Below are 25298 nucleotides of genomic sequence, written 5' to 3'. Positions count from 1 at the left end.
AATTTTACCGTAAGCAAAAGAACTGTGACGAGAGCACCGTACCTGAGTTACTTGCGTCTAAAATCACTAACAGAACGAGGTCTCCTTCCAGTTATTCTGGCTGATGATGCCACCCAGTGAATGTCACTTCCTGCAGACCTCTACGTGCACTGAGACTGTCCAGTGTTCAGGCTTTTAGGACGCCAACTTCCATTCAGTTTCTTTCAGAAATTAAAAAGGAGAAGCAAACTTTTGCTTTATGTCTCTGTTCTATGTGTTATTTATGTATTCGTTTTTTATTTAGATTGGGGTATTACATACTTATGTAACAAGATGGTATAAACTTAAAAGATAACTGTTCAAAATAAGATGATTTTATCACTATTTCTTCAAATCATAAAATCACAAGCACTGTTTCTGAAAAGTGAAAAAGTACATGTTCAACTTCACATACAGACTACAGTGCAGTATACTTCAGATACAAACGTGCAGTTTCAATGCATTATACACAAGTTTTATTTGAAGAAAAGCAAAACACACAACCAACAGCATTTCAATTAACGAAGTCAGGAAAATCCCACGTGCTTTCATGGTTCTCCAATTACCGTTCAAGCAATAAACGTTTAAACCGAAGTTAAAATAAAGTGAAAAAGAAAGAAATGCAGTAAGCAGACTGAGCAACACAAATTCAAAATACTACTCTGTCTTCCTGTGTTCTTTCCCACCAAAGTGTGCTGTTCGAAGTACCACAAGTGTTATCTTCTTCCTCTTGTTCTTTAGTGAGTTCTATAAAAACCTAAATGAAAATAAATTAATGAATACAATATGCTGCTGTGCAATTATCTTACAAAAATTTTAACTAAATCAGCAATAGCATAAGGCAATACCTAATTACATTAACAATTCAAGTATCAAGAGATATACTGCCATTAATATTATTTAAACAGAATAATCTCCACTAATCCCACAAAAAGATGAATGTTACTTTAGAGGATTAATAGATTATTTATTTTTTGATTAATATATTAAAGTAGCATCATAAAAATATTTATAAATATTTAAGCAATGTAATTTCAGATGTGCTAATATGAAATACCACCCATCATGACTCATTTTCTTCCAACTGAAGGAAGAATACTGAGCTATTAAAAATAAGCAGATGGAGAAGCTCAAGTTGTTATTTACAAAGTTTAGGAATATTCTATAGCGATTGGTCTCCGGCTCACAATCTCCTTCCCTGTCCAATATATACCTAAACAATTAGATACTGGACACTTTCTTCTACAGAAGAACTTTTAAAATTTAACTTTATAGTACCTGTTCCAATGTCGCTTGAGAAAAGCTGTATTCTTCAATGGCAAAAGTACGTTTAGCTGTTAAAATATAAAAATAATATTTCACTTATTAATATTTTCAAGTAATAAAATGGCAATAACTACTGAGTGGCTAACAATCTTGTTTTTGTTGTTGTTGTTTTTTTAATCTCTATAATCAACTCATTTCGATTTAAAGCTGCCAATACACGTCACTTTCCTCTATCTGCTTCCTTCCTCTCCCAGCCGCCCAGTTCTCTACGGCCCTAAGCGCAACGTATTTCACGGGACGGACTTGCCTTACTCTCCTTTTCCAAGCAGCCCCTCTTGCCCCTCCTTTCCTCTTCTCCCTCATTCCTCCTGTTTTCACGTGTCTTCCGCTCCTGCTCTGTCTCTCCCATCCCCCAGTCCCAGTCCAGTCCACTCTGGACTTCTTACACTAGGTTCTGGATCTCATGGGTCATGTGTCCACATGCGTTTCTGTACTTATTTTAGGTCCGTTTGCATTCTGGCCCAATATCAAATTTCTGGTTTTCTATTCATTCCTTTAATTCTCCCTAATTACTTCAAATGTTCTCTTTAATCATAAAGAAAACACTAGGAGGGACTTCCCTGGTGGTCCAGTGGTTAGGACTCTGTGCTCTCACTGTGGAGGGCACGGGTTCAATCCCTGGTCGGGGAACTAAGATCCCACAAGCCGCGAGGCGCAGCCAATAAACCAACAAAAGTATATTTAATGAAGTAACACTTTTTTTTTTCTTTTAAAAAGAAAGCACCAGGAAGTTTCGTAGTTTACAAATGCCGTAAAATAACCTGTACCTGGATACGTGCCTCACCCAGGAGACTGCCTCTCTCTGCTGGTGAGGTATCTTTATCCCACCTAACATTTATTTTTTAAATGCCAAGATCCAATAAACTTCTTTAAAGTTTAGATTTAGGAATGCCTACCCTCTTGCACTATGAATTTTCCTCTCCCTTCTCTGCCTGCCACTGGTGTCTTGCTACCATTGCTACCTCTCTGGTCTAATACGAAGTAAGGATTCACGAAATTCAGTGCTCCCACTTCTGGACTGAACTGGTGAGGGCTAATTAAGATGAACTTTCTCAGAGATGCAACGTGAAAAACCGTGGTGATGTCCAGAGTGGAAGGTTTACACTACAATACAGTTAATCTACAAAATCCCTAGCGTGTCAGTATTTACCTACAGCTGAGATTAAATGAGTAAAAGGTCATCTTCTTACTTACCATAGTTTCTACAGTAAACTTGAGTCCCAACTTCTAAACTTTTTAATAAAATTCTTTAATAATTCGAAAGCTACCTCACAATGTTTTTCAAATATTACTTACCTTCTTCCAGCTTAGAAAAAGATTGTGAAAGAGATTGAACATCTTCCTTAGGAATTTTATAAGCCAAAATAGAAGAAAAACTGAAAGCAAAGATAAAATACAGGTAAATTCAAAATAACTACTATGCATTCTGAAGCTTTGAAAGTTCAAAATAAAACTCCAATAACTTATTTTGATACTTATTTAGACAAAAATTATTTGAAATCTTAAAATATTTCCATGCACAATAAAATAACTCTCTCATTACTCCTGGATAAGAACTTTAAAAACTTTAAATACTATTACATGTTGAAAGATCTAACATTAAAAATGAGTCAGCTTCATAAAACTCCATTCATCAAACTACATTAGTCCAATATTGGTTATACTACATTTTTTCATTAATCCTTAATACAATAACCAATTTTTATGATTATTGCTGTACAAAGAAATGTAACTAAATTTTTAAAATCTTTACCTTTCCTGACGGCTTGCATTTGGGAAAATATGCTGAATTTCTCTTTGAAGACGGTCTACTTCTAGGTTTTCTATCCAGTCCTTTAATTTGATTTCCAAAAAGTATCCTTTTCCAAATTTACTCTTTAGATGTTGGACTGTCCCAATACATCTGTAGTAATTTTTAAAAGGAAGTACAGATATAAGATAACCTGACAGTTTTGAAGATAATTTCTCACTTAAGAATGATTTAAATAAAATTCCCACATTAGAATACTTGTCAATTCATATAAAAGGTGAAAATATAAGAGATAATACAGAGTTTTCATATACCCCTCCCCCAACTTCAGTTTCCCTAATACTGTCATCTTGTATTACCGTGACACATTTGTCAAAATTAAGAAACCAACGCTGGTATATTATTACTGAGTTTACTGCCTTTACTTGGACTTCACCGGTTTCTCCACTAATGTCCTCCCTTCTGCCCCAGAGTCCACCCAGGATCCCACTGTGCTGTGTGGCCACACCTCCTCAGTCTCCACTGCTCGGGGACACTTTCTTATTCTATCCTTCTTGGTCTTGGTCATGACTTGGACAGTTTTGAGAACTGTTTTTGTAGGATGTCCCTCAATTTGGGGTAGTCTGATGTTTTTCTCATGATTAGACTGGGGTGTGGGTTTTTGGAGCAAAGAACACAGAGCTGAAGTACTTTCTCATCACGTCCCAGGGGGCATGTGATGACCACGCGGCCCTGCCTGCTTACGGTGGTATTTGTCCCATTTCTCTGCTGTAAAGTTACTATCCACCCCTTCCCATACTTTAGAATACAGACTGGCTTTAAGTCCAGGCGATACTTGGGAGATACTACACCATCTGGCATCTTTCTGTAAAGAGATGTGTCTCTACTCCCACATTTATTTACTTACTCCATCGTTTACCTATATGAGTATGAACTCGTATATTTATTTTATACGCTGGGTTACAATCCCATAAAATGCCTACCAATTTTTAAAAATAGCAAATATCATGCCTGAAAATAACACTCTCAGTTGTTGAATAATTAAGCCAATTCCAAACGCAGAGTGGCTGGCCAAGTTTTGGAAGAAAGTAACATACTTCCAAGTGATTCTACAGAAAGCTGATAAAACAAGGGAGCATTTTTTAACATTTAAGCTAATGTGTATTATTATAAGTTTCTGAAATGACGGCGTTCCAAATCCAGACGCGAGTTCCACCCTGCGCCCCTCCCCGCTCCGCGGCAAACAGCCACCTTAGCTGCCCAGACACCAGGATAGCCACTCGGTCACAGACAGCCTCCACCTCCTCCATGCAATGAGTGGCCAGGATAGCTGCCCGCGTTTTGTTCTTAAACGCAGCTCTAATTGCTCTCCTACAAAATATAAATAAAAGGAAAAGAAGGGAAGGTGGCACCTGAAAAGTTCATGAAAATACCTGAGTTTTAAAAATCCAACTATTTGGTTAATTTAAATTTATCAAATATCATTGCTATAATTAGTATATTCTGCCCAACTGTGATTCTTCTATCCCAACTCATTTTACCTTATTTTTGAAAGCTTGTCAAATGGAAAGAAAGTTCACAATTTCAAGCGTTTCTATGGGTTAAAAGTATGCTAACCAACCGATTACAGAAACCGATGGCTTTTCACGTTATAACAAAAATAGCCACAGAGTCATAGGGAAAACTTAACATGCGTCTGAACCAAACCTCACATTTTATAGACATGGAAACCTAGGCTCAAAGAGTTGCTCAAACAATGATGAGTGCCTAGAAAGAGAGTTCCAATGGACATTTAGGACAATACTGTTATGAGATGTTTACTTACATATGTTACTTTATACAGGAAAAAAAGCCTTTAAAAAACTATTCAGACAACAGTACTCTCATTTTTGTCCTGGCACACATAATATACTGTTAACAGCTGATGAAAAATATGATCAGGTTTAAAAAGTTTAAGGGGATCTCGAGAAATTTTTAATTACGATTTCTCCTTTTGTGTAGGATTTTTAATCGATACATGTATGTAACTAACACAAAACCACCCGTGATGATGCCACAGCACAATGGGTCTCAAGCGTCCCTGACGTCATACTTACCACATGTGCTGTTTGGCTTTAGGGTCCATACCTGTGGATGGCTCGTCTAGCAGAGTAACGGGAGGGTTCCCCAGCATACTCAGAGCAAAACACAGCTGGACGGAAAGAAAACAGAGCGCGGGGAGGCTATAAGAAACTCTATCAGGTGGACCTAGAGTCTGTCATACAGAGTGAAGTAAGTCAGAAAGAGAAAAACAAATACCGTGTGCTAACACATATATATGGAATCTAAAAAAAAAAAAAAAAAAGTTCTGAAGAACGTAAGGGCAGGACAGGAATAAAGATGCAGACGTAGAGAATGGACTTGAGGACAAGGGGAGTGGGAAGGGTAAGCTGGGACAAAGTGAGTGGCATGGACATATATAGACTACCAAATGTAAAACAGATAGCTATTGGGAAGCAGCTGTATATAGCACAGGGAGATCAGCTCGGTGCTTTGTGACCACCTAGAGGGGTGGGATAAGGAAGGTGGGAGGGAGACGCAAGAGGGAGGGGATATGGGGATATATATACACGAATAGCTGATTCACTTTGTTATACAGCCGCAACTAACACAACAATGTAAAGCAATTATACTCCAATACAGATGTTAAAAAAAAATAGAATGTGAAAGAAGAAAAGAAAAAGAAAAAAGGAACTCTACCAGGCACCAGACTGTACGCACACTTGTCGTTTAATAAAAGTACCTTTCGCTTGATTCCTGCAGGGAGTTTCTTTACCGTTTCCTGGAGATGTTCTTTTAGATCAAGTGCATTTGTTATTCTGCAAAATACACAATACAAAATGAGTGTACCATGATGCACATAAATACAAATATAAAGTGATCACTGACACTGTTTTTTTCCTAGAACAATTATTCTGTTGAAGCTCACTTTAAATAAATTAATATCTTGATTAAAAGGTTCACTTTAAAATAGGTTTCATGACATTTATAGGTACATTCATTCTGTATTTATAAATAAAAATGTTTCCTTTTCATTTTCATGGCTGTCATAATTTGGTAAAGAATATATGAAAATATATATGAATATATGAAAAATTAATGAAATTTTCTATGAAAATTATGATCCACGGAAATGCCTGTTATGAAACTTTAAAGCCGTGGCATGTGAACCTTTCTCCAGGTAACAAAAGGGCTCTAAAGACAATTATTTTACCGAATTATGACCTCTTTCATGTCACTGGCACTCATTCCTTTCACAGCTCCATAAATTTCAAAATGTTCCTGTAATGTAATCTCCAGCCACAGTGGGTTTATCTGAGGACAGTAGCCCATACACTTTACGGAATCATCATCTCCAGCTGGGTCTGAAGAATAGTCTCTTAGAAATACCTGCAGAAATATAAACCAAGTGTAGTGACTATTTTTGCTTAACTTACATCGTAAAGGAAGTGGCAAGTGGGTTAATTCAAACTCCTTCCAAACTCCTGACTTCCTAAAGTCAGGGTCACAGCAGGTCAGATTCTCACCCTTTTCTGATGAAGAAACGACACACATGGCTGTGTCAGAGATGAGTGACATGGCTAGAAAAGGTGGCCAGGGATGCAGGGTTGGGTGGGAAGGTAAGGCCCGTTTTAACCAGGAGGATCAGGGGGCCCCACGGAAAGGTGTTTTCTGACAAGGGAACATGTGAATTTGCTCATCTGGTTTTCTGTGGGGTAAGGAATAGCCAACATAAGGAAAACCTAAGGTAAAAGAAGAGTGAAGTGTGCCCGGCATCTTGCCAGCAAAGAGTGAGCCAGCGTGGCTGGTGTGATCGAAGGCTAGCTGACGGCAAGGTCAAGGTTAGCTCCTCTACTTCCTGAAGTTAATACAACGGGCTTCTATGAAGTCAGTGGACAAATCACCCATGCTTGTAATCAGCATAAAAGCAGAAATACTGTACATGTGTGTGTTCTGCATGTGTGCATGCAAATTTGACTATGTACATTATTCTCACAGATAACCAAAAAGATCATAATTTGATCAAGCTATCCTAAAAAATTCATAATAAAAACATGAAATTTGAGCATAAAAATCCCATTTGTCACTAAAAAGTTTATTTTAATTAAAAATATAAATCATATTCAATATATCCCACACCATTATACCATACCTGGCCTGAAGTTGGTTCTATATCACCAACCACAATATTAATAATCGTACTTTTGCCTGCACCATTTGGACCCAATAGTCCCAAGATCTCTCCTAAAGGAATTAAAAGAAAAATTGACATATGTAAATCAAACTAAAGAATGAAAATTACTCTTCCAGGAAAGTTATTCAAGAAAAAATAATTAAATACCAGCCTTTTTTCACACAGAAGGAGACATATTTATTTGCCACTTTCTTTATTTTTCTTGTAGGAAGAAAATCTTTCTTGTCTTCATATTCTTTATGCAAATTGTTGACCATAATGGCTGGCTTCTAATAAGGGAAATAGGATTTAAAAAAGAGTTATAACTCAGATATCCATCGTTCAATGACAGGCCGTACACAGCTCATGGCTGTGTCGTAAGAACTGTATTTGCTAATAAGGGGTACTGCCTAGATAACTATCCATCTATGATGGGAATAATGGTTTGTTCAAAAGAAAGTGGACAAACATATTTTTTCAAAGACAAACTTCTTGGCAATCGATTCATATAAGGGGACAATTTTCGAGGCTAACCCTGTGCAGAGGGGCTGCTCACTGCTCACCGCACGCGGCTCAGTAAGAGAGACTGAGTTACCTCCTCGTGGCGCTGGCAGCTCAGCAATTCTTTGACCTTCACCCTTTCAGCTCTGACATCTTCATCTTCATCCTCATTGTTTGGTGGTTCTGGAAACTTCTTACTTTTGGACTTTGTTGTAAGGGTCCTGAAAGTATAAATAGATTTTCAAATAATTAAAATGGTAAGAAATTGAAGCACTGCATAGAAAAAAGACTGAAAAAAATATAGCAACATGAGATCTGTTGTCGGAGATCAGTTATCTCTTAAAGGTAGAAATTACAGAGCTATTTTTCACTCACTGACATCATTTGGATGATATTATCTAAATTCATTCATTTATTCAACAATTATATATAACCAGTATGTGTCAAGCACTAGTTCACAGAAAGATAAAAAAGATTTTAAAAAAACCAACACAGACCCTGCTCTCAAAGAATTTACGTCTTGGGTGTACATGAGATGACCCAGGCAGCGTGGACAGAGAGGCTGAAGTCAGCATCTGTAGCAACACCATGAAGGTGGGCAGAGGAAAGAGCGCTTCCGAAGGAAATTCTGAAGTACTATTAAGAGAGGTAAAGAGGCAAATAGAAGTTGACATTATGGGAAAAAAAAAAAAGAAAGAAAGAGGAGAAAAGTTTAAGGGAAGAAGTCAGTCACATTTAAGGCTGTAGATCAGTTAAAGAGGGTGAGCCTACTTTACCAGACAGAGAGGAGCCGTTAGTTTACCTTACCACAAACAGGAGCAGCCAAGAGGTGAGGGCAGGAGCCAGATGGCAGGAGTTAGGGAGTGAATGGGACATTAGAAAGGAGGTGACAAACTGGAGGTGGAAGCTTTCTGGCTATAAAAGGAAAGAGACTGTCTTTTCTCCATTGTATATTCTTGCCTCCTTTAACAAAGATAAGGTGACCATATGTACGTGGGTTTATCTCTGGGCTTTCTATCCTGTTCCATTGATCTATATTTCTGTTTTTGTGCCAGTACCATACTGTCTTGATTACTGTAGCTTTGTAGTATAGTCTGAAGTCTGGGAGACTGATTCCTCCAGCTCTGTTTTTCTTTCTCAAGATTGCTTTGGCTATTCGGGGTCTTTTGTGTGTCCATACAAATTGTGAAATTTTTTGTTCTAGCTCTGTGAAAAATGCCAGTGGTAGTTTGATAGGGATTGCATTGAATCTGTAGATTGCTTTGGGTAGTATAGTCATTTTCACAATGTTGATTCTTCCAATCCAAGAACATGGTATATCTCTGCATCTGTCTGTATCATCTTTAATTTCTTTCATCAGTGTCTTATAATTTTCTGCATACAGGTCTTTTGTCTCCTTAGGTAAGTTTATTCCTAGGTACTTTATTCTTTTTTTTTTTTTTTTTTGTGGTACGCGGGCCTCTCACTGTTGTGGCCTCTCCCGTTGCGGAGCACAGGCTCCGGATGCGCAGGCTCAGCGGCCATGGCTCACGGGCCCAGCCACTCCGCAGCATGTGGGATCTTCCCAGACCGGGGCACGAACCCGTGTCCCCTGCATCGGCAGGTAGACTCTCAACCACTGTGCCACCAGGGAAGCCCTAGGTACTTTATTCTTTTTGTTGCAGTGGTAAACGGGAGTGTTTTCTTAATTTCATTTTCAGATTTTTCATCATTAGTGTATAGGAATGCAAGAGATTTCTGTGCATTAATTTTGCATCCTGCTACTTTACCAAATTCATTGATTAGCTCTAGTAGTTTTCTGGTAGCGTCTTTAGGATTCTCTATGTATAGTATCATGTCATCTGCAAAGAGTGACAGCTTAACTTCTTCTTTTCTGATTTGGATTCCTTTTATTTCTTTTTCTTCTCTGATTGCTGTGGCTAAAAATTCCAAAACTACGTAGAATAAGAGTGGTGAAAGTGGGCAGCCTTGTCTGGTTCCTGATCTTAGTGGAAACAGTTTCAGTTTTTCACCATTGAGGACAATGTTGGCTGTGGGTTTGTCATATATGGCCTTTATCATGTTGAGGTAAGTTCCCTCTATGCCTACTTTCTGGAGGGTTTTTATCATAAATGGGTGTTGAATTTTGTCAAAAGCTTTCTCTGTATCTATTGAGATGATCATATGGTTTTTCTCCTTCAATTTGTTAATATGGTGTATCACATTGATTGATTTGCATATATTGAAGAATCCTTGCATTCCTGGGATAAACCCCACTTGATCTTGGTGTATGATCCTTTTAATGTGCTGTCAGATTCTGTTTGCTAGTATTTTGTTGAGGATTTTGCATCTATGTTCATCAGTGATACTGGCCTGTAGTTTTCTTTTTTTTGTGACATCTTTGTCTGGTTTTGGTATCAGGGTGATGGTGGCCTTGTAGAAGGAGTTTGGGAGTGTTCTGTCCATATACAATGGAGAAAAGACAGCCTCTTCAATAAGTGGTGCTGGGAAAACTGGACAGCTACATGTAAAAGAATGAAATTAGAACACTCCCTAACATCATACACAAAAATAAACTCAAAATGGATTAAAGACCTAAATGTAAGGCCAGTATCAAAGTCTTAGAGGAAAATATAGGCAGAACACTCCATGACATAAATCACAGCAAGATCCTTTTTGACCCACCTCCTAGAGAAAGGGAAATAAAAACAAAAATAAACAAATGGGACATAATGAAACTTCAAAGCATTTGCACAGCAAAGGAAACCATAAACAAGACGAAAAGACAACCCTCAGAATGGGAGAAATTATTTGCAAATGAAGCAACTGACAAAGGATTAATCTCCAAAATGTACAAGCAGCTCATGCAGCTCAATATCAAAAAAACAAACAACCCAATCCAAAAATGGGCAGAAGACCTAAACAGACATTTCTCCAAAAAAGATATACAGATTGCCAACAAACACATAAAAGAATGCTCAACATCATTAATCATCAGAGAAATGTGCAAATCAAAACTACAATGCGATATCATCTCACACCGGTCAGAATGGCCATCATCAAAAAATCTGCAAACAACAAATGCTGGAGAGGGTGTGGAGAAAAGGGAACCCTCATACACTGTTGGTGGGAATGTAAATTGATACAGCCACTATGGAGAACAGTATGGAGGTTCCTTAAAAAACTAAAAATAGAATTACCATACGACCCAGCAATCCCACTACTGGGCATATACCCTGAGGAAACCATAATTCAGAAAGAGTCATGTACCAGTGTTCATTGCAGCTCTATTTACAACAGCCAGGACATGGAAGCAACATAAGTGTCCATCGACAGATGAATGGATAAAGAAGATGTGGCATGTATATACAATGGAATATTACTCAGCCATAAAAAGAAACGAAATTGAGTTATTTGTAGAGAGGTGGATGGATCTAGAGTCTGTCATACAGAGTGCAGTAAGTCAGAAGAGAAAAACAAATACCGTATGCTAACACATATATATGGAACCTAAAAAAAAAAAAATGTCATGAAGAACCTAGGGGCAAGACTGGAATAAAGATGCAGACCTACTAGAGAACGGACTTGAGGACATGGGGAGGGGGAAGGGTAAGCTGGGACGAAGTGAGAGAGTGGCACAGACATATACACACTACCAAATGTAAAACAGATAGCTAGTGGGAAGCAGTCACATAGCACAGGGAGATCAGCTCAGTGCTTTGTGACCAGTTAGAAGGGTGGGATAGGGAGGGTGGGAGGGAGGGAGATGCAAGAGGGAAGAGATATGGGGATATATGTATATGTATAACTGATTCACTCTGTTATACAGCAGAAACTAACACACCACTGTAAAGCAATTATACTCCAATAAAAACTCTAAAAAAGTAAAAAATATACATATGATCAAAAAGAAAAAAAGAAAGAGAGGGGATAAGAGCTAGAGAGGGACTCAGGTTTCAGTGCGATTGATGAGTACTTTGTTTTATATGGGAGGAAGGCGACCCCCTCCCAAAGGGAAATATACCCTAATAAGATCCAAAAGGGAAAGACACAGAAAGAGAGAGCTGACTGAGCAACATCCTTAAGCAGACAGAACACAGGAAGACCTGGATAACAAGGGGGACACCTTCCTCTGGGGCTGGGAAAAAGCAAAAGTGACGAAAGATGTGGACAAGTGTGTACACATTTTATAATTTATAATCCGGTGCTTCTGTTTCCTGAGACAGATGGCACGATCATCCACTGAGAAGTAAGAAGCGAGGTGAGCTGAGGTGACTCTGAGAACCTGAGGGATACAAAGAAGGCCTGCGAGAACTATGGAAAAGAAAAACATAGGAGGGGACTTCCCTGGTGGCGCAGTGGTTAAGAATCCGCCTGCCAATGCAGGGAACATGGGTTCAAGCCTTGGTCCGGGAAGATCCCACATGCCGCGGAGCAACTAAGCCCGTGAGCCACAACTACTGAGCCTGCACTCTAGAGCCCATGTGCCACAACTACTGCAGCCCGTGTGCCTAGAGCCTATGCTCCACAACGAAGAGAAGCCACCACAATGAGAAGCCCGCGCACCACAACAAAGAGTAGCCCCTGCTCGCCACAACTAGGGAAAACCCACACACAGCAACGAAGACCCAACTCAGCCAAAAAATAAGTAAGTAAATTAAAAAAAAAAAAAGAAAAAGATAGGAAGCTGCTGAGTAGGTAAGGGCGTAGGGCTGCCAAGCAGCGTTAAAACAGAGCTGAGTTTCTACGGGATGAGTGTGTAGCATCATCGATGGCTCTGATGCAAACAGAGGGTGAAGGGGAACAGAGACAAAAGTCACTGGCTTGGAGAAAATCAGAAACTGAGGGGTCACGATGTTGGAAGGGTTACCTGTGTGGATGCTGAAATCTCCCCCAAAACGAGAGCAGGAATAAAGGCAAAGACACAGAAGGAGAGCCAGACACTCTGCCTCAATGGATGAGGGGCGGGTCCAGTGGCTAGTGAATAACCACTATACGTTTTCCAATACTTTCCAGTTTTCTCCAGAATGTGAATATTCAGCAAATAAACAAATACGTGAGAAATATAAAAAAGAAATTCAGAACCAATTTGGTGCCAATGGCCATATTTCAAGAAATAACTCTTCTTCAAATTTAAAACATCCTTTGAAAAAAAATGCACAGACTTGGAGAAAATATTTTAAAATATATCTGATAAGAGATTGTAACCAGAATATATTAAAAAAACCTCAAAATTCAATAATATAAAGACAACCCAATTTTTTAAATGGGCAAAGGATTCAGATTGACATGTCTCCGAAGTAGATATAAAAATGAACAATAAGCACATGAAAAGACACTCCACATCATGAATCATCAGGGAAGTGCAAATAAAAACCACAATGAGGGCTTCCCTAGTGGTGCAGTGGTTAAGAGTCCGCCTGCCAATGCAGGGGACACGGGTTTGAGCCCTGGTCCGGGAAGATCCCACATGCCGTGGAGCAGCTGAGCCCATGTGCCACAACTACTGAGCCCGGGTGCCACAACTACTGAAGCCCGCACGCCTAGAGCCTGAGCTCTGCAACAAGAGAAGCCATAGCAATGAGAAGCCTGTGCACCGCAACGAAGAGTAGCCCCCACTCGCCGCAACTAGAAAAAGACCGCACGCAGCAACGTAGCCAAAAATAAACCAATAAATATATTTTTTTTAAAAAAACAAAAAAACAAAAAACACAATGAGACACTAATGTGCACCCACAAGAACAGCTAACATCAAAACGACAATAACACGTATGGGCAACAACGTGAAGAAAACAGAACCCTCATCCATTCCTAGGAGTAAAATGGTGCAGTCACTGTGGAAAACAGTCTGGCAGTTCTTGAAGAGGTTAAACATAAAGCTACCACAATGACCCATCAATTCCACTCCTAGGTATCCTCCCCAGAGAAATGAAAATATACGTCCACACAAATACTTGCACCCAAATGTGCACCGTAGCATGACTCACGGTAGCCAAAAAGTGGCAACAGCTCAAATGCCAATCAACCGATGAATAGATCAAGTGTGGTATATCCTTACAATGTAATATTACTCAGCAAAAACAAACAAAAAGGTAATGAGGTACTGCTACATGCTACAACGTGGATGAACTTCCAGAACGTTACGCCCAAGTAAAAGAAGCCAGACAAGAAAAGACCCCACCTTGCATAATTCCATTGAAAGGAATGTGTAAGATATGCAGATCTATGGAGACAGAAGGTAGATCAGTGGTTACACAGGGCTGGGGGCCAGCTGAGCGGGGGAAGGACGTGCCCAGCAGACACAAGGTTTCTTTTTGGGGGTGATGGAAATGACCTGCAATCAGATTATGGTGATGGCTGCACAACTCTGTCAATACAGTAAAAAAAAAAAATTAAAATTAAAAAAAATTAAACCTGAAATTTAAAAAACTGACCTGAAAAAGGGATCCTTTCTCAATGATCTGCCTCCATATTTTTTCTCGTAGTACTGTAAGAGGAAAATCCACAGCACACACTGCAGGTAAGGCTAAAAGAAAAACAGGTTACAGCTCGTGACTGAATCATTTTGGGTTTTTTTTTTCCCCCGTGTACCAACAGAACCAAAACCACATACATCAGGTTCCTTTCCATCACTGAAAAACTTCATCACAATTTTTTTTGCATGTCATACAATGAGTTAAGAATAAATGTTCATGGATGGACATATATACACTACCAAATGTAAAATAGATAGCTAGTGGGAAGCAGTCGCATGGCACAGGGAGATCAGCTCAGTGCTTTGTGACCACCTAGAGGGGTGGGATAGGGAGGGAGGGAGGGAGATGCAAGAGGGAGGAGATATGGGGATATACGTGTACATATAGCTGATTCATTCTGTTATACAGCAGACACTAACTCGACATTGTAAAGCAATTATACTCCAATAAAGATGTTAAAAAAAAAAAAAGAATAAATGTTAATACAAACCAAGGTTGATTTTTAGTAAAATGACCCTTCACATACTTTTCTACCTCTGTAAAGTTCATCTGTTGTCAGCTTCATAAATTATAATTTTAAAAAAGCTTTGTTTTTGCTTCTATGGAAGCCAGAATTATCAGTAAATAGAATTAACGACGTGAAAAAAACAAGTACATTAAAGTGGATGTATTCAGTAAGTGAAATGCATATTAGCTAGCATTAACTAACACACTTGACTTCTCATGCACCTTCATTTTTATGCAATAGAATAAAAACTAAAAAGAGAGTTAAAACCATATGACCAAACCACTCATAAGGTAACATGCTAACACAGTTATTTCTTACCGATATAACAGCCACCAAAAGACGATCCCATGGGTTGTAGGTGTCCTCTTTCTTTTGCATATTCTTCCAAGAAATCTAAGACAAAACGTTTTGAAAATTTATATGTGGCTGTGATACTGTGATATAATGAAATGTGGTGTTTGACCACAGTTCCTGGCACAGAACTTCTAAAACCCTTGGAATTTCCTGAGTGACAGAGGGGACAGGAGTGTCTCTCATCGTATAAAACAAGCCCCTCTCAACCTCAGCTGAGTCTATGCTAATGAGGGGACTCTCAGAGGAGGATGGAGGCTGACTGACAGAGGACCAGCCAGACTAGAGGGCTGGAACTTCCGGCCCCAGGTGCCACCACCAGGGAGGGGAGAAGAGCGTGGAGACTGATTAGCTCATCCTGCCCAGGTCATGGGACCGCCACAAAGCCTCTAACATGCTGGGAGGACGACTCTCTCCGAACTGCACAGGGACAGGAGCTCTGCCCTTGGGACCTTTCTGGGCCCTGCCAGCCAGTTCTAGAGCAAAGTACTGACCCCCAGCAAGGGGTCCAAGTCAGACAGAACGTGGCTGGCCTGGGGACCCACGACCCGTGACTGGAATCTGAAGCGGGGGGCTGCCTGCAGGACTGAGCACTGAACCCGTGGGGTCTGCGCTAACTCTGGTCAGTGTCAGAACTGCTGAATGTCAGGGAAAACCCACACGTTTGGTGTTGGAAGCGCTGTGCGCAGAGGAACCAATTTTCTTTTAGCTGCGACGTGTAGAAACGTTCAATTAAAACGAAAAACGTGTATTTAACAGCAAACACGTCTTCTCTATAAATTAGCTACCTGTTAATATTTATAGCCATGTTTTGTAGTTAGATTAAAATCTTCCTCACCCCAAAATATGCCTAACAGAGCAGGTATAAATTATAAACTTAAGCCAAAAAAAGGGAAGGGAGAGAGGTAAGGAGGTGTGTCAGTAGAATTAATCAGCAATCGTCCTAAATTAATTCATCACTTAATTTTTATTCTAACCACAGAAATTGTTTTCAATTAACCAGGCTTAATAAAATTAATTTGTTCCTCTATTTTTTTCTTGAAAAAAAATCGCTCAAACTTCATTTTTCGTCATCCCTGTACAGTACAATACACTTGAAAAACTCCCCCAAAACTCCCCAGTCCAACACATATGGACTGCAGTCAGATCATACTTCTAATTTATGTACATTGTTTTGGGCATGAAAGACCATGTAATGAACACAGTCCTTCTCCTTTGAGAATCTGCAGTTTAGAAACATGCTTGAAAAGATTCCACAGTAATTTTACATTTACTGCTACATTAATAATATTTAAATCAAGTACTAGCAGTCAACATTTTTTTTTTTACTACTTCAGTACAAGAGCTAAGATCCCAAAGATTAGGCAGTAATTATTTACCCTTTTTAAAAAATACTAGAACACCTAACAGACCTACCTTTATGAAACAAATCAGGCAGCCTAGGAGCGGATAGATTGGAACGGCTATGCACAAAGCATAATGAAGAATAACTGCAACTGTATATCCCATAAAATAAGTTATTTCGGTGACTGCAATGCAAACCAATGCTGTCTAAAGAAAAAAATGAGAAAACAAGTGAAAAGATGTTTAGCAATTTCAAACAAACTTACTGGGTGCCTCAGCATTAACTATGTCTTTAATCTTCTAATAAAACCTGGAACCCCAGCAGATACTTAGCCAGAAAGTGTCAGAGCGCTGATACCAGTTTTTTGTAGCTGGCATCCTTGTCATGCTAGCTGTTAAATGCAACAAAATATCATCCCTTCACGGAGTGGATGGGGCTGAAGACGAACATACACACTAACAGACGCTGCTAGCTAGCTAAGCTCTGCACTTAGAAAAGACACAGTAACCCTTTCAGTACAACCATGAAAAGAGTTCATGACTTTCAAATAACGCGCTAGGAAAAGCTGAGACAAAATAATATAAAATGTGACTTACCACAGAATAGATAAATGACCAAAATTCTTTGGTATTTACAATGTTTTTAAAAGTGAAAGAAGTAATGTAGGTAAACAGAATAACTGATGGAACATAACCAATAAGGCAAAAAACCTGGAAGACAGAAATGGGTATTTTTATTTAAAAATATGAGTAGCGAACCGTACATATGATGTAACATACCAGTCACACTAAATCGTTAGGGAATAATTACTCTTCAAGTTTTATTGCTCAGCAAATTGCTCCAAAAAAACGGAAACTGTAGTTCCTTGAGGAGTTTCTCCTAAATCAATAAAGCTCATGTTTTTAACTGCTAACACAATCTTGAATAAGCCATTTAAACTAAATACTATTTGTAGCTCTTTTTTTATGCCAAGTAAAATACTGTCTCTTACCATGTTATTATGAAAAGCAAGCATAGCTGGTTACGGCTTTATCATCTCCATCAACTATTAGCTTCCTTTTACTGTACAGCATTTAATGCACTTTGTAAATTTTTAAGAAAGACGTTTATTAAGTTATAAGGTGGAAATTAATCTGTAAGATCAGGATGGCCTCTGGCAAAGATCCTAAGCGGACTTTCAGCAACCCCAACCTACCAAGCTCTGTTTTCGCTTTTTTCTAATATAATTCATAGGAAAGGATCTCGTGTCAGTCACTGACATACGAATATGAATATGAATACAAATCACACTCTTCCTTAGTACTTGAAGCCATACTTTAAATCATGGAATAAAAGAGCTTCTTCTCTGTGAAATTATTTTTGGGCACAGAGACAAGAAGACGTTTAAAGGAAGGACTGTTTAAGTATTCCTGATTACATACAAGTAGGCAGTGTACATGAAAGACCACCTCAGTTTCAAGGAATTAGTTCATAATGGTAAAGTTATTGTTTTTAAAAATCACTCAGGGCAATATAAACTGCATTGATGATAGGTATCGTACACAAAAATTAAACAGATGTCGGTTCTGTTTTCTGGAACGTCACCATTACTCAATCAGACAATTATCACATTTATAAAGATCTAGCTTTTTAAAATAACACTTTATTTATAAATAGCACGAATACAACTGATGTTAACTTACCACAGAAAGGAACTTGACAGCATAAAAATATAATCCATGATGAAATGAAAATAAACTGCCTAACATCAAAGTAAGAACCACAGTGAATAAGGGGACGTCAACAAGAGCCTGTCCAATCCAGTATGCAGAAGGCAGAAGACCCGAAAGTTTAAGTTGAGTGTAAGCTTTGATCTAAAAAAAGAAAAAGGCAAAAACTGATTGTCATTTTAAACATCTTGCAAATGAAAAACTCTAGCAAATGATTGTAGAACTTTTAATTTTACATCAACAAAAAAGGTCACATTCTGTCTACAGGTAATAAAAGCCCTCCTACAGCTAAATAGAAATTCTATCTAGCCTGTAATCTGGCTCATTGTTTCTGAGGTGTAAACATTTCAACAAAATTTTTCAGCATCAGGATACAGCAGTGCTGCTAAGAAACACAAAACTAAAATAAAGTAAAAGGTGTCACGGGGGTTATAGCTGTGCAAACAGTAAGCGGCCAAAACATAACTGCTTTGGAAATTCTGTGGAAATAGAGAGAAAAACAGGTTTCTCACTTTTAAATATTGACCTTTCATGAAAACACTAATAAATGGCCAAGTACCTGCTGACTTACACAGGGCTTTCAGCTTAAGTACTGGTGATGCATTGGAAAGCCTTTTACACACTCCTGTGTATAAAAAAATGTTAGCTGTTTCTTACCACCACAAGGGAATAGCATTTGCAAGTGTACAAACAGTAAACTTAAATGATCATTGTTTTCCTAACCCTCTCGTTATTTAATTTGAAATTTTAAGAATCTTTCATAAATCCAAACACCTAACAATCTTATTCAGTTGATTTTTGTCATCTATGAAACATCTGTTCATAATAATTAAATGTGTTATAAGAAAGAGCTAGCCATAGAGGAGGTAAGAGAAGAGTGGGCTATAAATATTAGTTAAGACAAAGAAGAGAAATGATTTAAAAAATGGACAACTTTCGTGTTCAATGAATTAGAAGAGGGAAAATATAAATTTCAATATAAGTATAAAAACATAGACCACGTCAAACGCGATGATTTTGGATAATCCATGCTTTTGTCATTCACACATTGCTGGTAGGAATGCAAGATGGCTCATCCACCCTGAAGAGCAGCTCAACAATTTCTTATAAAACTAAACATGCAATCACCATACGACACAGCAAGTACACTCTCAGGCATTTATCCCAGAGAAATGAAAACTTACATTCACACAAAAAGCTAGAGCAAACGTCCATAGGATCTTAATTCATAATAGTTAAAACTGGAAACAATCCAGATCCACACCACGGAATACGACCCAGCACATGACGGGTCCTCAAATAATAAGTGAGAGTTACTACTATTACCGTAATAAACGTATTTATACTCCATTTACTTCTTGAAATAATAATTGCACAGAAGTCTTGCACTCACACAAGGTAGGCTAACTTTTTGTCTAAGATTTCTTATTAGTCAACTGCACCTGTAATTTTTTAACTGAGTCATTACCTTATGATTCTCTGCATTCTCCATGGCAAAGTAAGGTGGCATCGCGGTAACAATAACCCCAAGTAAAGCTGCTTGAAAATACAGCTCGATTTTAAAAACTATGTCTGTAATTCCCTGAAAGACAACCACAGAATAAGAAATAGAACTGGGAATCACTTTATATCATGTTACTACTTTCTAAAAGACTATCAAAACCCCCGAAGAAACATGTTAGGATACCTACCCTAGACAGCAGTCGACATGAAGCAACAGGTGGCAGAGTCAGCGGGCTATAGGACCAGTTTGACACATTAAGTAGCTATAGGATCCTGAGCAAATTACTGTCCTTCCATTTTCTTACGGAAGTACACAGAATAATACAGCATATTAATTAAGGTTCACCATTTAGTTAAAAATTATACTGTCCGTGAAGCACAGTTAACCTGTCTCCCAGTGGTTCTACGCAGGCAACGAACGTGGCTCTCTCAGAATGACCCTGATGCCTTCACCGGTACCTGGACTGGACTACAAGCCAGCTGGGATCTAGGAACCCCCCTTTTGTCCACTGGGAAAAGTCATACCCGAGCACAGCTTCCTACGGAGCCAGGAGCTGCTTATTCCCAGCAGGGGGGACCGTAACTCCAATACGCCTGTGGATCCAGGTGCGGACAGAAAATGCTCCCAGACAACCTAGTAAACAGCTGGTGCCCCAAATGCAAACTACCCAGAACCACTCTCCATGCCACGGGATGATGTGGAAAGAGGCTGCATTCTGTCGGCCCCGGCCTCCCGAGTTTCTAGCAATAAAGCCAGTTCCTTAATTCATGCCATATGACGTTGTCGAATTTGTCCCAAACTCTCGTACCTTACAGTGGAAGACCCAGACAGAACCGACAAATGTGTAAGCTGAGTAGCACAAGAAGTGGAGATTAATGAGATGACAGCTGGACTCAATTACACAGAATCTCATCATTGAAGGGGAAAAAGTGTGGAAAGTGAACAAGATTATATCTGTGAATAGGGAACTTTAAAAAGTCTCACTCTTTCCCTCTGGTTTTAAACAACGGTATGGCTGTATGTCAGTGTTTGATGGAAAATGTTAAGAAGCAAGATCTTTTGTAATAGTTACAGATACACACAAAGGTGGTAACATGATAAAGATGTGCACAGGAATTAAACATTTTGAACTGTGGAGGAAAGAAGGCTGGGGAGGGACGCACTGCAGGTTTCACCTGTGTCTTTAACGTTTTAATAAATAAGAAAAAACAAGATACTAACATTTGAAATATGTGGGTACTATATACACAGTTGTTTACTTTCTGTAGGATTGAAATATTTCACAACAACAGCAACAAAAATCACAAGGGATGATCTACAACTCCGATGATGATTTCTATATCACCTATGCAATGCTGACACAATATTTATTTATCACAATAAATATGTATCACAAATATTTATTTCCTGCCCAGAAATCTCTCCAGATTCATACCTTCAAATGCCACCAGGATAACCAATCTCTCCACAGGCTCAAAGCTGAAATCAATACCTCCATTCCAGCAAAACGAAGCCAAAATCTCTCTTCTGCCTATATTCTCAAAATTGGTGACTGATACTACTACTATGTACCGCTTTACCCCCAAAATGTAAGAAATACGATGCCTCACAAAAGCAAGAGTGATAGAGTATGTCACGTCTTTTAACATAGAGTTGCAAAACTCTATGAACATAATAAAAACCACTGAATTGTACATTCATATGGGTGAATCAGATGGTGTTTGAAGTACATCTCAGTAAAGCTTTTGAAAAACAGTATGGCAACAGAAAGCAGAAAATGCTATTACCGAAAGATATCTGTCCATTTATTTTTCAGCATATGGAAAACAATACTAGTATTCAGAGAAAAATGTTGACTGTTTTCCTGGAGACTTAAGTGGCTTTTCGTATCTATAATCCAACAGTCTGTCCTAGAGGAAAAATGACTGGGTGACTTCTCAAGGTTCAATACCCAGCATGTAGACTTCCGATGAACAATATTCATTTTTAATTGTCTAAATTTTTCTTCTCTAATATAAAAACTACTCATGCTTTACAAAAGTATCAGTACCAAGACAGAATCTCCTTGACCATGAAGCGAACTCATGCCACAGGCTCCTAAACCCAGGATGTGAACCATCCCCAGCTCAAGGTTTAAGACTAGGAGGTGCCACAAGATGAACTGCTACAGATTTCATTGGTTATTATCACTTGGCTCTTCATAGTTGTTTTATGCACACGCACACGCACACCTATTTTTAGGTTTGCTTACTTGAACGAATGGGGTATTCCAGATCTGGATGCTTTCGGTCACATTTGAATGATAAAGATAGTAGTTGCTAATGATATTCATCAATACAGGTAAAGAATAAACCATAGTACCGTTGAAAACAGCAGTAAAAACATAGTCCTACAATTCAAAAAAATAGAGTTATTATACAGTATACAGAAATATAAATGACTATATGATGGCTATGTACCAAGCTTCTCTCACCAGCTAAGTTAACTCTCACTAACTGTACTGAAAACGGGTTCAACAAATCATAGAAATAATACTCAATGATAGATAAAAATAACCTGGTTTGGAATCTAGATATTTTGATATTTTAAACAAAAAAATGACATAAACATAATTAAATTCTTCAGAGCTTTATTTATTGGTCCTCCATCGGGGCATAAAATATATTCTAAGTAAACACAGCCAGCTATTTCCAAAAGTAAATTTTAATTTCCAACTAATAAGGTCAAATCAGCAAACAACTGATTTTAGAGGAAATCGCTTAATCCCACACACGACTCTTACCTTTTCTGACTGCATCACATTTAAAGCTGCGCTGTGCGGAGCGGCAGACACGTAGTCACTGTCATTAAACATTGTCACCATTATGTTCTGGGTGGTGAAAAACCTAAGAAGATCACTGATATCTGAGTCTGGTATTAGAAGATAAGCAAATAACAAAGAATCAGTTTAAATGAGAAACAGACACAGGCTTTTACTAACATTTAGAGCTCTCTCTTTTTTTTTTTTTTTTGCGGTACGCGGGCCTCTCACTGTTGCGGCCTCTCCCGTTGCGGAGCACAGGCTCTGGACGCGCAGGCTCAGCGGCCATGGCTCACGGGCCCAGCCGCTCTGCGGCACATGGGATCTTCCCGGACCGGGGCACGAACCCGTGTCTCCTGCATCGGCAGGCGGGCTCTCAACCACTGCGCCACCAGGGAAGCCCAGAGCTCTCTTTTTGAAGAGGTATTTTCTCTCCATTAGCTAAGACACGATTAAGAACATTGGCTCTGGGACCAGTCAGCATGAATTCAAATCCAGGTCCAGACACGCAGACCTCAGAACAGAGCCTGACACACAGCTACTGCGCCAATTTCAGCTGCTGCCGCTGCTACTGATATTACTCGCATTCAGAGTGTACCTATAATATGCGAGATCTGGTCAAACAGTAAGAGTACAAATCTATCTGGCAATTTTATGTAACAAGGTAACGTGCCACGCTCAGAGAGGTGGGAGCCAGGGTGTGGAGTTACGTGGCATCACTCCCTGGAGGATTGCTGCATGATTTGAACAGACAAACAGTATAAATGTCAACTGCGTTACTACTTTAAAATAGTAAAACCCATAACCAGGTCTCCATCTATATTCTCTACATAGCCTGGAGCTAAGGGGGAGAGTCTGAATCCTGTCCGAGGTCTAAATCTATACCAACATGCCTGATGAGTGGAAACACTTCTCTGTCCATCACAAAAGCCAGGATTCAAGGACGGACAAGTGTGGCTTTGAGAGAAATCAAAACCAAACAAAGGAAAACACTAGCAGTAACTGAGCAGCACGGCCGGTGGCTCAGACTCAGCAACAAACCTGAGTGTCAGAAAGAAGGGTGCTTCTAGTCATAGGACATCTACTCCCAACCTAGTGCCTTAACTGATCTCTCATTTCCAGATGCCAGAGAGGCTCTGTCCTCTCGAGAAGAGGGCTCTATTATAACTGAAGGAACTGTATCCTCTGTGTTAACAGAAAGCTTTGCCAGGAGGATAAGAGACCACCCAATACATACACACAGAGACCACTGAACACTAAAGGAAATGTGCCTTTAGGACCAACAACAAGGTCTAGGAAAATGAGAGATAGACAGATAGAAAGACAGACGGATGTAAGCAACTCTAGAAATACTTAAAATTAACAGATGGGACAAAACTTTGAAAATACTATAATTTCTGCAGATCAGTGAGAGTGAACACCAAGCAGAAATACTTGAGATAATGTACAATTCCCCAAACACACAAAAAAAGTCACAATATCAGAGTGTAAGGCTCCATGTAGTACTATCTTTCAGCAATGTGAAATGTACATTAAAACCAAAATAAGAATTCTAATGGGAGCAATAAATTGAGAAACATAACATTTTCTATTCAAGAGTGTTTTCTATCACTAAATACCTTTTTCCTCCAAAAGAATAAAAACAGAGAGCTAGAATTGAAGAGCAATGATTGTAACGGCCACCTGTAACTGTCCCTAACTATCATTATTATTTTAACACCGGGTAAAGCTTTTCAGTTAATAGTGAATCAAAAAGGAAAGATACTAGAATACAGGTGAAGTGTTGGGAAATGTTAAACTCCAAAGAATCTGTGCGTGTAGAAAGGGTGTACGAAATGCAACTTTCCAACATAGTTCAGCAGGATAAGCAAAGGAAGCTGCGTCTGCTTTACGGTAAACTACAGAGCAGCTCATTTTCCTCTTCAAGAACCTCGGGACGATAAACTATCCACACAGATGGGAGATGGTGTAGAAACATCTAATTCACGTCAAATTCTGAATTAGGTTTTAATATTTTGAAAATCGAAGTCCTATATCAGGCTTTTAAAAATTTATTGAGGTTTGTGCAAAGCCGTATGTTTTAAAATTTCTTTCATATTTGATTTAATTACGTAATAAAAAGAATCAATAGCAAGTCCAAAAATATCCATTACAGATTTAATGTATTTGATCATAGAGATTTCTAAGACAATTGTCCTTAGTTCTGGTTTTTCAGATAGTCCTTAAAAATTGTTTAAACACTTCTATTTAGGTATCTAACTGCATAAATATTACATGCCGTAACTCTTTCTAAAGAGGGTTTTTCAACTTCTGAAGTTTATTTTGTGCATCATAAACTTTGAGATGAAACACGCTGCTCTGCGAATAATGTCGCTACTCTTAAAAATGGAAATTTTATGATTATATACAGTATAAATCAGAATATTTTAAAAACTGACATCTACACTTAAACCAAAATTTCATTTCTGTAATATATTACTCAGCATCAGTGAGGAGTTTTACTTAATTTAGGTTCATGCACACAGACCACGCCTTTAACATATATATATTTCTAAAATCCAAATCTCTGGCCTGTATCTACCTCTCACCCCAGGCCCCACCAACACACATTCACAAACCTGCACATACTCTCACCGGTAGAATTTTGAAGAAGCAGGCTTGTTCTGTATTTATGAGGTTTATCTCCAGGCTTTAGGAAGTATAAGTCTGGAACAAGTTTGATAGGAACAACAGCATTTTTAAAAGAGTGATGCACCAGAAACATAAAAATCTGAACTGCGAAAAAAATTAAAAGCAGAAGCAACCTGAAAGGAAAAAA

General features: G+C 38.7%; 1 protein-coding gene across 10 annotated transcripts in view; it reads right to left on the bottom strand.

Moving 5' to 3' along the window:
* Positions 1-471: 471 nt before the first annotated feature.
* ABCA5 (ATP binding cassette subfamily A member 5) overlaps positions 472-25298 on the bottom strand; it is a 113548-nt gene continuing 88721 nt past the window's right edge. For 9 of the 10 annotated variants that reach the window (XM_067715401.1, XM_067715403.1, XM_067715402.1 and 6 more), the window contains 20 exons: positions 25109-25284; positions 22463-22590; positions 21932-22069; positions 19645-19758; positions 18150-18320; positions 17064-17177; positions 16539-16673; positions 15090-15164; positions 14222-14313; positions 7903-8029; positions 7480-7597; positions 7287-7378; positions 6348-6523; positions 5877-5952; positions 5191-5285; positions 4346-4465; positions 3098-3247; positions 2641-2720; positions 1297-1352; positions 472-775 (listed from right to left, as the gene is read on the bottom strand). In XM_067715401.1, coding sequence (XP_067571502.1) covers positions 668-775; positions 1297-1352; positions 2641-2720; positions 3098-3247; positions 4346-4465; positions 5191-5285; positions 5877-5952; positions 6348-6523; positions 7287-7378; positions 7480-7597; positions 7903-8029; positions 14222-14313; positions 15090-15164; positions 16539-16673; positions 17064-17177; positions 18150-18320; positions 19645-19758; positions 21932-22069; positions 22463-22590; positions 25109-25284 — 2341 coding nt within the window. In that variant the 3' untranslated portion in view covers positions 472-667. The remainder of the gene's footprint in view (positions 776-1296; positions 1353-2640; positions 2721-3097; positions 3248-4345; positions 4466-5190; positions 5286-5876; positions 5953-6347; positions 6524-7286; positions 7379-7479; positions 7598-7902; positions 8030-14221; positions 14314-15089; positions 15165-16538; positions 16674-17063; positions 17178-18149; positions 18321-19644; positions 19759-21931; positions 22070-22462; positions 22591-25108; positions 25285-25298) is intronic. The other variant, XM_067715406.1, reaches the window with a different exon arrangement.

Source organism: Pseudorca crassidens, chromosome 19 (assembly GCF_039906515.1).
Source record: "Pseudorca crassidens isolate mPseCra1 chromosome 19, mPseCra1.hap1, whole genome shotgun sequence".
In the NCBI taxonomy this organism is placed as follows: Eukaryota; Metazoa; Chordata; class Mammalia; order Artiodactyla; family Delphinidae; genus Pseudorca; species Pseudorca crassidens.
Note: the sequence above shows the minus strand (reverse complement) of the source record. Positions and strands in the feature narration are given on the sequence as shown.